The 15,781-nt window shown below is 47.4% G+C and overlaps 1 protein-coding gene across 14 annotated transcripts in view; it reads left to right on the forward strand.

Annotated features, from left to right (window-relative positions):
• Window positions 1–573: 573 nt before the first annotated feature.
• COL6A3 (collagen type VI alpha 3 chain) overlaps window positions 574–15,781 on the forward strand; it is a 53,663-nt gene continuing 38,455 nt past the window's right edge. For 3 of the 14 annotated variants that reach the window (XM_052675859.1, XM_052675860.1, XM_052675861.1), the window contains exons 1-4: window positions 574–810; window positions 6,622–6,766; window positions 7,243–7,860; window positions 11,811–12,413. In XM_052675859.1, the coding sequence (XP_052531819.1) occupies window positions 6,679–6,766; window positions 7,243–7,860; window positions 11,811–12,413 (1,309 nt within the window). In that variant the 5' untranslated portion in view covers window positions 574–810; window positions 6,622–6,678. The remainder of the gene's footprint in view (window positions 811–6,621; window positions 6,767–7,242; window positions 7,861–11,810; window positions 12,414–15,781) is intronic. The other 11 variants (XM_052675856.1, XM_052675858.1, XM_052675857.1 and 8 more) reach the window with 8 other exon arrangements.

Genomic DNA, 15,781 nt, shown 5'->3' on the forward strand with positions numbered 1-15,781 from the left:
GTACACAGAAGGCTAAAAAACAAACCCCAAACCTGGTTAGTGCTGCCTAGTGAAAGGTTAACCGTAGCTGTTCACAGCACACATCGCTCACTCATCCAACTGCTTCAGCACCTTTCAGATCATCTCTAGAAAGCTTTCTCTATATATATTATACAACATAGCCTCAGAGCTAAATGTTGATTTCCCAGTGGGCTCAGGGAGTGGGGAATCTAACCCCTACTGCATCTGATGGGAAGATGCACGAAGGGCTCTGCTGGGCTCTCCAGCATCCCACAAGTGCTTCGAGGGAGCCCTGCGTAACTTGGTACGGCTCTTGGCGCACCCTGGCTGCCGCCAGCATCCAAGCCCAGCCCTTCTCAACTGAAAGGCGTGCAATTAAAATAATCCGCCGTCCCTCTTTTCGCCTTTATAGATAATAAGGAAATAGCGTTCTGGGAAGGGGAAACAGCGCGGGGAGGCGCCCCAGGGGAGCTCTGGTTGGGGCGGGGGGGGTGGAAGGGAGGGAAGGAGGGAGGGAAGGAGAGAAGGAGGACGGCGTGCGATGAGCAGCTCTGACCTCAGCCCCTCCGCCGCCGCCAGAGCACAGCATCTGGATCCCATTTGCAGCGGCCGGTACCGCGCCAGCCGCCTCCCCCGGCCCCGCTCAGAGCCGCGGCGGCCGCCTGTCGGGGAATCAGAGCATCCCGAGCGGCCCGACGAGGAAGGCGAAGGGAAGCGGGGACGCTGAGCGGCATCAGCGGGGCCACAGAAAGGTGCTTCGGAAGGGGAGAACCCCGGGATAAGCGATCTGTTTTGGGGGTTCACTCAGGGGTAAGTGACACCGTGCGTGCGGGAGCTCGTAGCTTGCACTCGCCTCCCTTTGTGGCTGCTGCTTTTTTAACTGGGGAAAGGGTTCAAAGCATTCTAGGCAAAACTCAGAGCAAGAAAGGCAAAAGTGTTGGAGGAAAGCTGCGTTTCTGCTTTCAGTCTGCAGAGAAAGGCACTGCTGCAACAGGCTTGTAAAGCAGGGCACCCCAGGAGTCTCCGTGCAGAGCCGGAGCACTGCAGGTGCACGGGGATGTTCTGGAGAGGCACAGAATTGAATTAAACTCACTTAAATCCAAGAGGGCTTCTCTATGGGTGTTTGCCTTCTATACTTTGACATCACTGCTGCAGCAGCTTGGTAGGGTGGGAGCGCAGAAGAGCTCAGGAGGGGGTGTCTATGGAGCTGGAGACCAACAAGGATGCTTAGGGGCGTGCTGCTGGGGAGCCTTCTCTTGGGATGTATGGGGCTGCCTGGGCACGGCGAGGTGCCCACAGCCTGCATGGGATCCAGCAAGGAATCCAGGAGGAATAGTGACAACCTAAGGGTGTTTCTCAGTGCATTTTCCCCAGATTCATCCCCATTTTGGAGTTGTTTAAGGCAGCCCTCATCTCTCCTGCCCACAGAAGAAACAGGGATGCGCTAACAAAGACTTGCCCACTCTATGTGGGTCCTGTTGCTGGGCTTGTACCATGCAATGGAGCCATCATCTGCATAAAAATTTGCTCAAATCAGCTTTTCTCCCTAAGGGAAGGGCTCTCCAGCCCAACACAGAGCCACCCCCCCCCCCCCTTTCCCTCTATAGTCCCCTCATCCTCAGCTCCTTGGGATGTTTCAGGCAGCAGTGCTCTCACCAAAGGGAGGCAGTGACTAATGGAGGAGCCATCCCACCACCCTCTCCCCTCTGCAGAGCCCTCCCTTCCCAATCCCAGCCCGGTTGTGGCCAAACTGGTTTCCTGACCAGGCACAGAGGCCAAAAGGGGCTGGAGAGGAGGTGGCCAAAGCCACTTTCTTTCCAGCAGGCGCAAAGGGGAAACTCTCAGCTCATTCCTGGTGATGATTCATAGAGCCTCCCAGGGGAGAGACTCTGCATTTTTCAAACTTCTGGCTTTACCCCCATTACCAACTAATTAAAAATTGTACATTGGTATGGATGGTCAGATAATTGCTATGCTCAAGTAGTTCTGCTGCTGGGGAACAACCAGTCTGGGAGTTTTGTGGAGGCCAAAGCATCCCCAAGGGCACAGGGATGGAGCAGGACACCTCCCTAGCACCATCCCTCAACTCACCAGCGTGGACCTTAGGAACCAGGCTTTTCAATCCCTTTCGGATACAGATTTGAACAGATTTACCCTCTTTGCAGAGAGGTTCACTAACTTTGGGAGGCAGGTGGTTCCTCAGCAACAGGAGCAGCATGCTCCATGTCACTCAGTTCATTCATTCATTCCACACCTCTCCACTTCTCAGCAAACCCTCCGTGAGTTTTGAAACACGCTCACAGTTTTCCATTCAAAGCATCATCTCCCCTTGCTTTCAGGGCTAAACCAACCCCCATTGCAACCAGGAGAGAAATGTTGTTTCTTTCCTAATTTCTGAGACGTGCCTGCTTGGGAACATCCTATTCCTTGCATCACTGCAAACTCTGGCCAACCTCAGATTATCCCCTCAGTTGCTTTCGTGCTTGATTTGCAATGGGGACGATCCTGCTCTGTGCAGGGCCAGGTTATGGCTGGCATTGCATGAATCACAGCCAGCCTTTCTGCCCATGTGCCCATCACTTTTTCCACTTTTAAGTGCTCTGTGTTCCACATTCAGGGGATGAGTTGGCAGAGCAGAGAGGCACTGGGAGGCTTATGTTACCCTATATAAAGAGTCATTGATCTTTGAGGGAGTATCCTCATTTCTATTTTTTTTTTTTTTCCAGCAAATACTGCCTTTCCTCTTATTAACAGCCCTATTTTGGTCTCAGCCATTAAGTAGGGGAAAACAAGCAGATTTTAAGCCAACTGCATGATTATAACAACAGAAATCAGTATGCAATTCATATGAGATGCTGGCATGCTGGCTGTGATATGTAGGCAGCACAGCCCTGGAGTTTTGCTAACTGCTGGTCAGAACTAAACAGGTTTGCAAAAGCAGGAGGATTTTCCACGCTTTTGGGTTGAGTTTCTCAAGTCTACGTTATGTTGGTGGGAAGAAACACTTTCAGAAGCAGCCCTCACTTTTCCAGCGCCATCAATGCCAAGCGGCAGCAGCAGCATTAAGGAAAACCCTCCAAAAGAAGTGACCCACCCTACACAAAGCAGGGATTTAGGGCCCCACAATTGCTTTTATTCATGGGATTTTTGGGAAGAGCCTTTGGGCTGGACAGGAAAACGGGACCACGTGTAACTTGCTCTGGGACAGCATCCCAAAAGCTGGCCCAGCACCCATCTGCATCTACACGTGACACACATTGCATTCCTATATGCACTGAAGCCATAGACACCTCCCCTACGCTTGAAAGCCAGCCAGCCCAGCTGAGAGGCATATGCAACGAATCAAAGCGATATGTAAAAGCTGGAGTAATTCTTTCCTGCCTTTCATGTTTTGCTTTTTAAAGCCTACTCATCTGCTTCGAGCTTCTTTGGATTTTAATTATGCTCTGGTGAGAGAAAAGCACACAAGTGGGTGATTTGTAGGAAGCTTGAAGCGCCCACACAAATATAGAATGATGTGAGATGTTCAACTTATTGCATACTTGTCAGTGCATAAAGCAGAACATAGCTGCTGGGGAAAATATTTAAGGAAATCATTGTATTAGTGGCAGAAAGGGTTGCCTTTTGAAAGCATTATTGGTAACAGATGTATATCTTCTGATGAAATGGAGGAGATGCTGTTGCAACCAGAGGTCACCACACACTGCATCAGCCCGAGGCAGACCAAAAAACTGCAGATTACTGAATAGCACACCAGTCCTTTTGACCACATAGGAATTATCAACAAGTAGGTTCTCCATAGTTCCTTAGCAGCTCAGAAAGCTCTTTGCCCTCCCAGAAGCACTCCAGCTTCAGGATTTTCAGTCTTGCTTCCAGGCTTATAGTGGTTATATCAAAAGCTCTGTTAGAGATCCCACACACCCAAGACTGTGAGAAACTTTCCATTGAGAAAATCAGTGATAAATTCATGGAGTAAGTAACCTGCCCAGATAGCAAACCAGAAGAATATGTTTACAGAATAGACACCTGTCAGCAATCACAAAACTAACTTGAACTGCCTTAAATTCACATTCCCTGCTTTTGTCCTCCACCTCCTGCAAGCTGATTCCACCTCCAGCTTCTGTGGCCAGCAGGAGGCGTAGGAAGAGGGGTAGAAAAATGGAGCAGAATAGGTTATACCTTGCACCTTGCCCAAACAAACCAAGCAGCCCTACCCAAGCAACAAAAACCACATCACCCACCTCTCCCACCTAGCAAGAGACTTACTGTTTGCTGTATCAGGTGAAACCTGAGCAGTGCCTTTGCTTCTCATCCATAGCCACCTCCTCACCCAGCACCTCCCCTTGCATTGTGGCTATTGTGGGATAAGGAGGAACCCTGATAGGGAACACCTGTGCTTAAAGACTCCTCCTCTCCCTGAGTGGTCAATGTGCTCCAAACACTTCTCCGCCTCTCTCCTTTTAGCTAACCAGGATGTTAAGATGGCTTTGGGAAAGTGTGATGCTAGAGGGATTCATGCAGCTGTGTTAACCAAAAGGGCTCTCTGCTGACATGAAACCAAAAATACAGTGATCACAGAGGGAGCTGGAAATAGATCCGGGACCCTCCAAGGATTAAAACAGAACAGAAGGCAATTAAAAAGAACAGCCAGCTTATTACTGCTTGCAAAATATATCCTAATTCTAAGCTGGCTGAATCAAATCAAACTAACCCGAGACTGAGTGTTGCTCCAGCACAGTTGCTCCAGCAAGGTTATCTCACAGTGTCCTTTGGGTGCTGCCCAGCTTTCTCATTCCTGGGGAGAAAGGATTGAGGTGTGAATGAGGGGCAGTGTCCATCAGAGCAGGTTTTCTGTCACTAGAGGCACTGGGAGCTTTGGCTTAGGCTCCAGTAGCTGGGGAGATGGATGGTGGCCAGATAACAAGGAATTTTTTTAGGCTATAAATGATAGAGATACCCCAGCTGCAGCTGTTGCCTCTATTAATTGAAGAGTTGCCAATAACAGGGAAGCCTCGTCCTGTCTTAAGTAATCCTGCATGCTAGCTGCTGGCTCTGGGTGCCTATTAAACAGCTCTCCATCTGGTGTTATTATTGTCATACACAACAGTAGGAGGAGAGTCAGGGCCTGCCTTGTACTACAAGGGCTTTTGGTTGTGCTCCTGGCTGTGCCAGGTTTGCCATTCATGCCTTCTCTGAAAGGCAGGCCGTTTAACTCTCTGAGACTCTCCTATTTGCTTGGACTGATGGAGCTGGAAGCTCCATGAGAAAACTGATCTTCTTCCTCCTCAGAGATGACCCGGTTAACAGCTTGGTGTATTTGAATCACTTTTGGCTCATTTGAATAATTGAGCTCCTTTTGGGGAATGAGAAGCATGATATCACCGTGCTCCCTTTTGGGAGGATATTTTCTCAGTGAAGCAAGAGTTTCTTCACATCCAAGCCTACAAAGCCGGTTTCTGCTCTGTAGGCTTGGATGTGTGGATTAAATAATAAATTGGCCATCACTATGACAACGGATACACAGCTTTCCTGAAGGAGGCATTGTTTCAGAAGGTTTGCCAGGTGGATCAAAGATAAGAAACGTCCATAAATCATGTTTTGGCTCCGGCACATAAAATATTAATCTTGGTGCCTTTCCAAAATGTGGTCAGCCAGCGCAGGCTATTCCACCACCGGGGCTGCGAGCTTGAGGGAGTCCAAGGGCTTTTTGCTGTATAGCCAGAACATGTGGCTCGCTTGGGCCCGGGATAATTAAGTTTCCATTTGTAGCTTTGGGAGAGCTGAAAAGGTGAAACGAGGCAAAGAGGGGCGTTCAGGAGGATCTGCCTTCTGCAAAAATTCAAATAAGGAGCAGCAACAGCAGGAAAGTGTGCTTTGCCCAGATGTTTTGACTAATGTCCTGTGGGCAAGGAGAGGGTGGCCAGATATTTTGGTTGTTGAATGATCAGAGAAGAAATCTAGGCTGACCATTTGCCAATATACTCAGCATTACCTGGGCAGTACAGGCGAAAAGAAAGCCATCTATGCCCTACAGTGATGACTGGACATCAATGATGGGAATGACTGTTCTTCTACAAAAAAGAGCCTGACCAGCATTGAAATCATTTTCTCCTACCAAAACATCACCAAAAGATCATAAAACCACACATTTTGACTTTTCTATCCCATCTCATCTGTTTCAGTCCAGGCACATGTGTGGAATCACACAATATCCCAAGTTGGAAGGGATCCATAAGAATGATCAAATCTAACTCCTGAACTCCTTACAGGACCACCTACAAATCAGACTGTATGACCGATCACAGTCACACAGAGGATGGTGACACAAAGGAACATGTTGCCCAAGGAGGCTGTGGATGCCCCATCCCTGCAGGCATTCAAGGCCAGGCTGGATGTGGCTCTGGGCAGCCTGGTCTGCTGGTTGGACACCCTGCACTTAGCAGAAGGGTTGAATCTGGATGATCATGTGGTCCTTTTCAACCCAGGTCATTCCAAGATTCTATGATTCTATGAACCTCCTGAACTGACATCTTGTAGGAGGTGGGATGGCTATCAGCACTCATTAACAATTAGGTATTTAATAACGACCAGGCTTTTAACCCCGTTCTCCCTCTCCCTTAGGTTTCACACCAGGTGCTTTGAAACAAGGAGAATAAAAAGGAAAACTGAAACAAAAGAATGAGGAAGCACCGACATTTGCCCCTCGCGGCAATACTTGGCCTCCTGCTCTCAGGCTTTTGCTCAGTTGGTGCCCAGCAGCAAGCAGGTAAGACAAGACCCATTACTGACCACAGTCCTCCACGAGCACGCTGCTCGCTCGCTCCGAGATGTTTGCACCGTTTGGTTTTTAATGTGCATGTCGATGGTACACTGTGGTTTACCTCCTGCTCCTCCACTCCCGTTGGGCTGACCTCAGAGCCTGGACCTTCCCCAGCATGTTGCTAGCCGGCGGGCCAGCTCCAGGATGCTCTGTGTGGCCGGGGTGCGGGATGCGGGGTTTTGCCCCAGCGTGATCCCAAGTGGGTTTCCTCCAGGGCAGGGCTCGCCTGGCCTCCTTGCATGCGTATGAGCGTGGGAAGCGGAGGGGAGATGTGAGATGAGCGCTGCCACCGACCCGCAGGGAGCTGCTGGGTTTTTAGGAGGTGCCGGCACCCTTTGGAGTGGAGCCCATGGCACTGGGTTGAGGAGGAATGCTTGCGCTGACTGCTAGAAAATCCTAAACCCCCATCTGTTTTTTTAAAGCTGTCAGAAACGTTGCCGTGGCTGATATAATATTTCTAGTGGATTCCTCTTGGAACATTGGGAAGGAGCACTTCCAACTCGTTCGAGAGTTTCTGTATGATGTTGTAAAGGCTTTAGATGTGGGAGGAAATGATTTCCGTTTTGCACTGGTCCAGTTCAGCGGAAACCCACACACTGAGTTCCAGTTAAATACGTACCCCTCTAACCAAGATGTGCTCTCCCATATCGCGAATATGCCTTACATGGGGGGAGGCAGCAAGACTGGAAAAGGATTAGAGTACCTAATCGAGAACCATCTCACTAAAGCTGCTGGAAGCAGAGCGAGTGAAGGCGTTCCCCAGGTTATTATAGTGTTAACGGACGGACGATCCCAGGATGATGTGGCTCTGCCATCATCTGTCCTTAAATCGGCCCATGTAAACATGATTGCGGTCGGCGTGCAGGATGCGGTGGAAGGGGAGTTAAAGGAGATAGCGAGCCGACCCTTCGATACCCACCTTTTCAACCTAGAGAATTTTACCGCTCTCCATGGCATAGTTGGAGATTTAGTGGCAAGTGTCCGTACCTCCATGACTCCAGAAAAGGCTGGAGCCAAAGGACTGGTTAAAGACATCACAGGTAATGGCCGACTGCTGCGCTCTGTCCTGGCCATGCTGGTGGCTCCCGTCAGCATGGCGACTGCTGCACTGTGTGAAGCCTTTGTAAGGGCGGACTAAGATGGATGGTCAGAGGTTTAAAAACAAAGGTTTGAAGCGTATGGCCCTGTGCTTGTACTTGTACTCCACGGTTTGCAAACAGAGCTGAAATTCCTGTTGCAGGAGGCAGTGCAGGAGCCCTGCCATGGGCAGTGGCCCCTTGGAGACATCCTTCTGCACTCACGGCACAGATATGCGAGCTTAGGGCTTCTGCAGAGCTCTTAAATCACTTCATTCCTTACACTCCCTAGGTAGGGAAATAGGAGAGAAACACATCAGCTTTGATGGTGTCGAACCAAAGCCCTCTGTGGGCTGCACAGGTCCCTGCTGGCTGCAGGGACAGGGGATGGGACGTCCCCTTGCAGCTGGCGGGGCAGTGGAAAACGAGGTCTGTGCAGGGGACCCCAGGGACATGCTGGGATGCAGGCATCACACACTGAGATGCCATTATAGCCTGGAGCAGCGCAGAGTTGACGTGCCAGGGATTTGGTCTCCCTCCCCAAGACCTCATGGGCCCTTTAGGTTTGGAAGATGTAGCTTCCACACAGCCCTGCGACTACAGAGGGGCCTTGGGAGACCATATTCCCACAGACAGTGCGGGATGACTTTAGAAAGCCCCATTATTTTTCCTGTTTCAGCCAAAGACAGCAAAAGCAGTGCTTGCTGAGAGTAGGTTGGGTGAGAGCTCCATCTCAGCCAGTCCACAGACCTCACTTCTCCTCTGCTTGGAGAAAGCGTGCGGTTTCACAGTCCCTTTTTGCCATGCCACTCAGTTGCCTTCTATCCAAGCTATCCCACCTGCTGGGGCACCAGACCCCTCTTTAACTTCTCTGCATTCTGCACTGGCTTCAAGGAATCCGCACTGCCCACAAGCTGGGGACTGAATTTGCCTGGAAAAGATAAGAGAGCCTTCCTCTATCCCTCCTCTTGTTTATGAAATGGCAGTGAGTAAAGGGCCTTCTGTGCTGCTTTGTTGTGTTTAAAAACAGAAGTCCAAGAGATCAAACCTTTCTTTTTATTCCTGAGACTCCATCTGAAGGTCAATAGCTTGTGGGGTGATGTAAGGCAATGGCAGTGTGATGAGGTGTAACATTAATCCTCTGTGTTGTCTTGTCTGATTAACCCTCACGCCACCCCACTGGGTGCTCTCCATCACTGCATGACACCAAGCGACACCAAAAGGCTGTGTTCACATGTGTTGTTGGTTTTTTTTGTGCAATGTGCTTGACAGGGCAAATATCCAGGTCACATGAAAGCCACAGGGAAGGAAAGGAGCTCCCCAAGAAAGAACTTTCACCATTTCTAAGGAAAACATGCTGATACATGTACTAAAGGAATGCCATATACAATGTGCTGACAGCGCTGCAAAGGCTGTTCAGCATCATCACTGTGAAGGGTCACCATGCTTCCCTGCTGAAACCAATAGGGGAATTTGTCCTTGTTGGCTGGCTGTCCTCCTCTGGGACATGCCAGCAGGTAACAGATGTCCCGAGTCTCAGATGCTTCTTTAAAAGCTATAAAGGCAAATTCGTGTACATTGGGAAGCACTTCCAAGTTCATTTCTACTGAGAGATATTCTTTGTAAGCCTTCCCATCCCCTCCTGCGTCACAAAATTTAAGCTGATCCTACTGTTGCAGTTTTGTCCCAGCACACTCTGCATGAGCTGTCTGTGGACTATCATTAAATATGTAAAAAGATGTTACACTGCACCACAGTATGTGGTGTGCAAAGCCTGGTGCGATTAATAGTTTGCCTAAGAGCTGAGGAAATCATTCTTTCAGCTGCTGACTCCATGTAGCATTGATATGTTAGAAATGCCATGGATGTTACTCTTGAAATGAACCTGAATGTGAAGAAATAACGTGAAAGAAAACCAACCCGTCCCATAGTATTTCCAATATAGAGTACCAGAGCTGTTGGTCTGTGGCAGTCCCCAGAGCTGACTGGCGTAAGTATGAAAGTCAGCCCTGAGTTTGCCCTGGTGTATTCATTAAACCTGAACTGTCTGTCTCATCTGATCCTTCTTGCTTAGTTGTGTAACAAGCATGCGTTCATTTGTCCTCCAGCACCGTCTTGTTCCATGAATGTGCACTGAAGTACGAGAGTTTTTACGGTGATGACAAATTATCCAACACACCTGTTTTGTAAAAACTGTTTTCTCTTTTGCGGGAGCAACCTGTGATGATGTGATGATGCCCACTGGTGTCTGAAATGCCATTCCTCACTCTGTACTTTGAGATTTCTCTTCCCTTTGTGCTATAAAAGGGGAGCGTGAGCATCCTAAGCACAAAGCCAACCCTAAGCACTCTCACAGCTCTTGACTCAGCAGTGGAAAAGAATTCCAGAGCCCTTTGCGATTCTGAGCTGTGCTGGTGTTCTCCAAGCTGGTGTTGGCCACTGAGTTGGCCTAGGGAAATGCTGATTTCTTGGGGAGCCTTTCCCTTTGCTGCTGGGATCGCACAGTTGAGTATCTGTGGCATTGTGGAGCATGAGAACATTTACTAGAAAAGCAGCTACACGGTTGCCAAAAAATGATGGATGATGCTCATTGCAATGACTACAGGTTTATTCCTGGCTCTGCTAAACTATGGGCCAGTTTTGCTGCCAGGCTCACCTTCAGCTTTCAAAAACCAAGAGCCGGATTTCCAAACATGGCTTGTCAATCATTTGCAAATGATCTGAAGTTTGATTTGTTGACGAGATTGGAGATTGGTATCATGGAATCACTTGAGCATGCTTTGGGGTCTTCTTCCCCTGCCTATCGAGTGCATACAGCTCTTGGTGATGTGGATGGTAAAGTCACTTGAGCAAAAGAAGGAAGAGCAGACAACAGGCCATTTTGGGTCTGCTTCGGTAAGTCTCACAGAAAAAAAGTGCCTCCCCCCTCAACAGCCATGCTAATGCCATATAAAAGTGTTGTTTGGTGTGTGTATATTCTCAGCAGATGCTTGTGATCATCTGGGTATAGTCACAACGAATAGAGTTGGATAATTGTGTCATGACTGATTTCATCACCGTTTTAACCTGATTCTGCATTCCTTGATTGAATATGAAGTGTCCATACGAAAAAACACAGATCAGACATATCTACTGATAATCAATGCATCTGTGCCAAGCAATTAACGCAAGACAGCATTTGTGTGGCATGTGTCGATAATTGTATGGGTCAGTTGGATGGACAAATATCATTGTGCATATGCTGGACAGCTGGTAAAAGAATTGCAGAGCAAGAACAGCAACCAAAACGTTTCCAGTTGTTTCTTTCAGCTGTTTCAAATAGCATTTACACATGCTGAGAGAAGACAATATATTCAGCCACCGTTTTTAAAAAGCAAAAGAGCAGAATTGCAAAAGAGAGGCTGAAACCTTCCATGTAACAGGTAAATAATGGCTTTTTCTTAAAAAAGAAAGAAAGAAAGAAAGAAAATGACTACAGTGAGGAAAAGCCCCTGTGAATGTTACTGTTGTCCCCCAGCATCTGCAGTGTGAATTGCCACCAAAATCCACCGTTTGTTTTGACTCTGTCAGTTCAAATGTTTTGACAGGACGGGGTACGGGTGGAGCGGATCTAGATTTTCAACAATAGTGTTTTGCTGAGTTTTCTCCTCACGTGTCAGAAGCACAGATGCCCAAGGGACAGCAGCCACGAGCTCAGGCTGTGCTCAACCCTGGAGCAGATTGCTGGGGCTGGAACTCGTATTCAATCAGAATGCAGAACTAAGAGGCAAACGTCACCTCCTCATTGAACACGTGTTTTGTTTTCTCATTTTCTTGTTTCTTACTGGTTTTCCAAGAAACATGTCAGAACACTGTACGACTGCATGTAATCACTCGTTTTAATGCTTTCACCTTTTGCATTTCTTTTTTTCAAGCTCAAGAGTCTGCTGACCTTATTTTCCTTATTGACGGATCAAACAACATCGGAAGTGTCAATTTTCAAGCCATACGCGATTTCCTTGTAAATTTGATTGAAAGCCTCAGAGTTGGAGCTCAGCAGATACACATTGGGGTGGTGCAGTATAGTGATCAACCCAGAACCGAGTTCGCTTTGAACAGCTACTCCACAAAAGCGGACGTTCTGGATGCCGTCAAGGCACTCAGTTTCCGCGGTGGCAAGGAAGCTAACACTGGTGCAGCACTGGAGTATGTGGTGGAGAACCTCTTCACCCAGGCAGGAGGCAGCAGGATAGAGGAAGCGGTGCCTCAGATCTTAGTGCTGATAAGTGGTGGAGAGTCTAGCGATGATATCCGAGAGGGCTTGTTAGCGGTGAAGCAAGCTAGTATATTTTCGTTTAGCATTGGGGTCCTGAATGCTGACAGTGCAGAGCTGCAGCAGATTGCTACTGATGGAAGCTTCGCATTTACTGCCCTGGATATCCGTAACCTTGCTGCTCTTCGAGAATTATTACTGCCCAACATTGTTGGAGTGGCCCAAAGACTCATTTTGTTAGAGGCCCCAACCATTGTGACTGAAGGTATGTATGCCTTTCTGGACTGTTGCATTTTGATGAATTTTGCACGCTTTAAAAACAATTTTTACCTTTTAGTTTTTTGCAAATGCATCTCTCTGATCTGATTTTGGAGAAAATGTGCAGCTAATGTGCAGAAACTCGTTTGCTCAGTGGGTTATCTTTTGAAAACCTGTGTCTTTAAAAGGCATAGCATGGGGTTTTAAAGAATACTGTATAAAAAGGCTTGTATAATCCTTATTGTGATATCTAAGGGTATAAAAAGGCTCATATAATCTTTATCATTGTATCTCAGCACTCCTGGAAGTAAATACTGGAGCATGTCCGGCTCTGAGAACACTTATGTCATATAAGCTTACATTATATGTCAGTAAAAAGTGGCATTGGAAGGATGGGAAAGGTAATAGGGATATAAGATGGATCCCTGCCTCCAGCACTTGAATCACCTACTTCATTGACACTATGCAGCAGCCTTGGGAGTAGGGTAAAAATGTGCACTGAAGCCTCTATAGAGGATTTTGTGTCACTGGGCTTAAAAGAAAAACAACCCTTAGTTCTTCTGAAGTGAAATCCCTACTTTGCCTATCGCACTTCAGTCTATTTCCCCTTCAGTCTCTAATCTGAGTTTGCAGCATTCCACCAGGCCATGGAAGAACAAAAAGTCCATATTCCACTGAGGTCGCTTTGTCTCTCTAAGTTGTTATGACCATTATTTCTGATCTAGCGTGATCCTGGGGCCAGTAGAATAACAAATATCTGGGATTTATGTGCTGGATTTGTGGAGCACGTATGTGATTAAGAGTTTCTCACACTGTGATTTTACAGCTCAGCTAAATGTAGTGGTAGTGAGCCTTACGAAAGATCCAACACATCATGTTTCAGAGGCCCCTGGGAAAGGCGAGGCTAGAGTTCCTGCACATAATCACCAGAATGCTTAATGCAAACAACACTTCTGGGATTTGTGTTCCAGTCTGGGGCTCTGTGCATACCATTCAACTCATGATGGATGTTAACCTATAAAGCTGCATCCCAGATGTCTTCTCTAATCCATGTCTGAACGTTTGCTATCTCACAGCTCAAACCAAATGGAGGAATTTGCCTAAAAGATCATTTTATGACCTTGCCTCCGTTATATCTGGAAGGAACAAAGATAACCTGTCCTTGTGGCACTCCACAAGTGTCATGTTTACCTAAATAAATTGAAATGTGCAAGTTTAACTAAAACGCACGTGCCAGCACCCAAGCATGTCAATGGAAACCCCCTCTTCTGCCCCACTGATCCTAACGCTGTTCAGATCCCAGCAACTGGGTGGTTTGCTGGGACAGGAATCTTTAGTTCAAAATAATTTCCAAAGCCTTGAGCTTTTGAAATTTAAGTTTTCAATTTGGTAATTGGAGAATACTCGGATTAGTTATGTAGGCACATCTGATTTCTTCTGCACTTGGAATATTTCCACTTCCACCTCTTGGTTCGTTTGCAGAAGGTACTGCAACAGCCAGTGCAATCACATATATATAGCTGCATCAGCTAAATAGAGAAGGTTCTGTTCTCCAAGGAACTTTGGGGAATTTCCTTTCCCTAGCATCCGTTTGGATGGAGTTGCTCGATTCTCATTGATGCCTTGGATGTCTGCAGTGTAAAGCAGTGGTTTGGGATGCTCAGTGCATCCGGAATGGGATACTAAGCCCACTGGAGATGCCAAGCATTCCTGTTCAAATACACAAGTTATCTTGCTTCACTTTAGCTCTGGGCCTGCACGCTAGTCCTCTAGGGATGAATGAGTCTCCCAGGCCTTTCTGCCTCTCTCCACTTTCTCTTAGCTATACAGCAGAAAATGAAGCATTTCACCAAAGATGGCACTGAGAAGGAATCTCTGCAGGGTCAGGTTTGATGGGGACGTCTTCAGACATTCCTAGGGGACTGCAATAATCTTGAAATTCCAAGGTAGTGCTTTGGTCCCAACTCATTTGAAATTCCTGGCAGTCTTGCCATTGGTTTCACTGGGTGCTACATAAGAACCCATGAGAGCTTTCCCTACATTTTTTTTGCTTTGTTTCCATTGGAATTAACACCATGGGGTCTTTTTTCCTGCTGGGTTTGAGGTCAGATCTTGCATTCCTCTTCTCTAAGGAAATGTACTGCAGGATTTGAGAGAACTGAGAAGAATTAATAGAGGAGGGAGCTGTTCCTTTGTGGCTTTTCTTGTCTTTGAAAAGCCCCTTTGATGTTTTCCACAAACTTCTATATAAAGTCAAAAGTTCTCAGGGTCTCCATTTTTGGGTATCTGCTGCTGAAAAGCTAAGAAAGCACTGTATTCATCTTTTCTGGATGACACAAAACAGGGATTTCAGGCGCTGTTCTCCACTTGGAAAGTTTCCTGTACTCAGCCCTCTTCTCCTTGGAGTAATTGATGAGGGAAAAGCCTGTCTAAGGAGATAAATACTGGATGTATCCTGGCTCTGGGAAGGGGAATGCTCAAACAAATCCTTGTTCCTGTGGAGTAGCTCTGTTTGGACAGTCTGGGTGGTCAACACACTGCTAGCCCGTGGCACTGGCAGTTCAAGTTGTAGCTCGGGGTGGGAGCTCTCATTCACTTCACATGGAGGTTCATCACTTTTTTTTTAATCTGAAACGACCACACCAGGCTTCAAATTTTGATGATCAGTCCTTCTTCAAACAATTTTCATCTGGTCTCTGGGTTGAGGGGCATTTGCAAGGCTCGTGCTTGCCAACAGAGGCAAGTCCCTCAGGACAGGCACATTGCAGAAGCTGTCTCCAGCTGTAAATCACTCCTCGGGGTAGCCCAGTCCTACAGTACTTGTCCATCATCAGAAACCCAATGGAGATCAGCCTCCCCAGGCAAAAAATGGCCTTTGTGAGCACTGTTTTCTGCAGCCAGCTGGTGTCTGGCCAAAGAGGATTGTGGCCAATGCTTTGTTCTTTGTTCATATCCAAAGTAAATAGCCTCCATGCAGAGGAGCCCTGATGGGATGAAGGATCGCCCTTTTCCATCCGGGCATGGTGTACTGTTTGCTACCACTTACCCTGAGCAGTGCGAAGTCCTAATGGCTTCAGCTTCCCTGGGGCTGTGCACTGAGCCTGGGAGATGATGGATAAAAGTGGGTTGTTAGAAAGATGGTGTTATCTCCCATAATGATCCCATATAATGCTTTTGTCATAACGAGTGTCGGTCTTGTTAAAATTTATTGCTGCATCATGTGTGTTTGATATATTAAATATGATGATGTTTTGGTTCCAGAGCTGCACAACGAGTTTTCTGGTGGTGGTTTTTTGTTTGTTTTTCCCCCCCCCCCCAACTATCTTCTTCCAAACTAAGCCAGAGAACTGGAAAGCTAAAAGTGCCCTTTCTTCA

This window comes from Tympanuchus pallidicinctus, unplaced genomic scaffold (assembly GCF_026119805.1).
Source record: "Tympanuchus pallidicinctus isolate F22 unplaced genomic scaffold, pur_lepc_1.0 scaffold15, whole genome shotgun sequence".
NCBI lineage: Eukaryota > Metazoa > Chordata > Aves > Galliformes > Phasianidae > Tympanuchus > Tympanuchus pallidicinctus.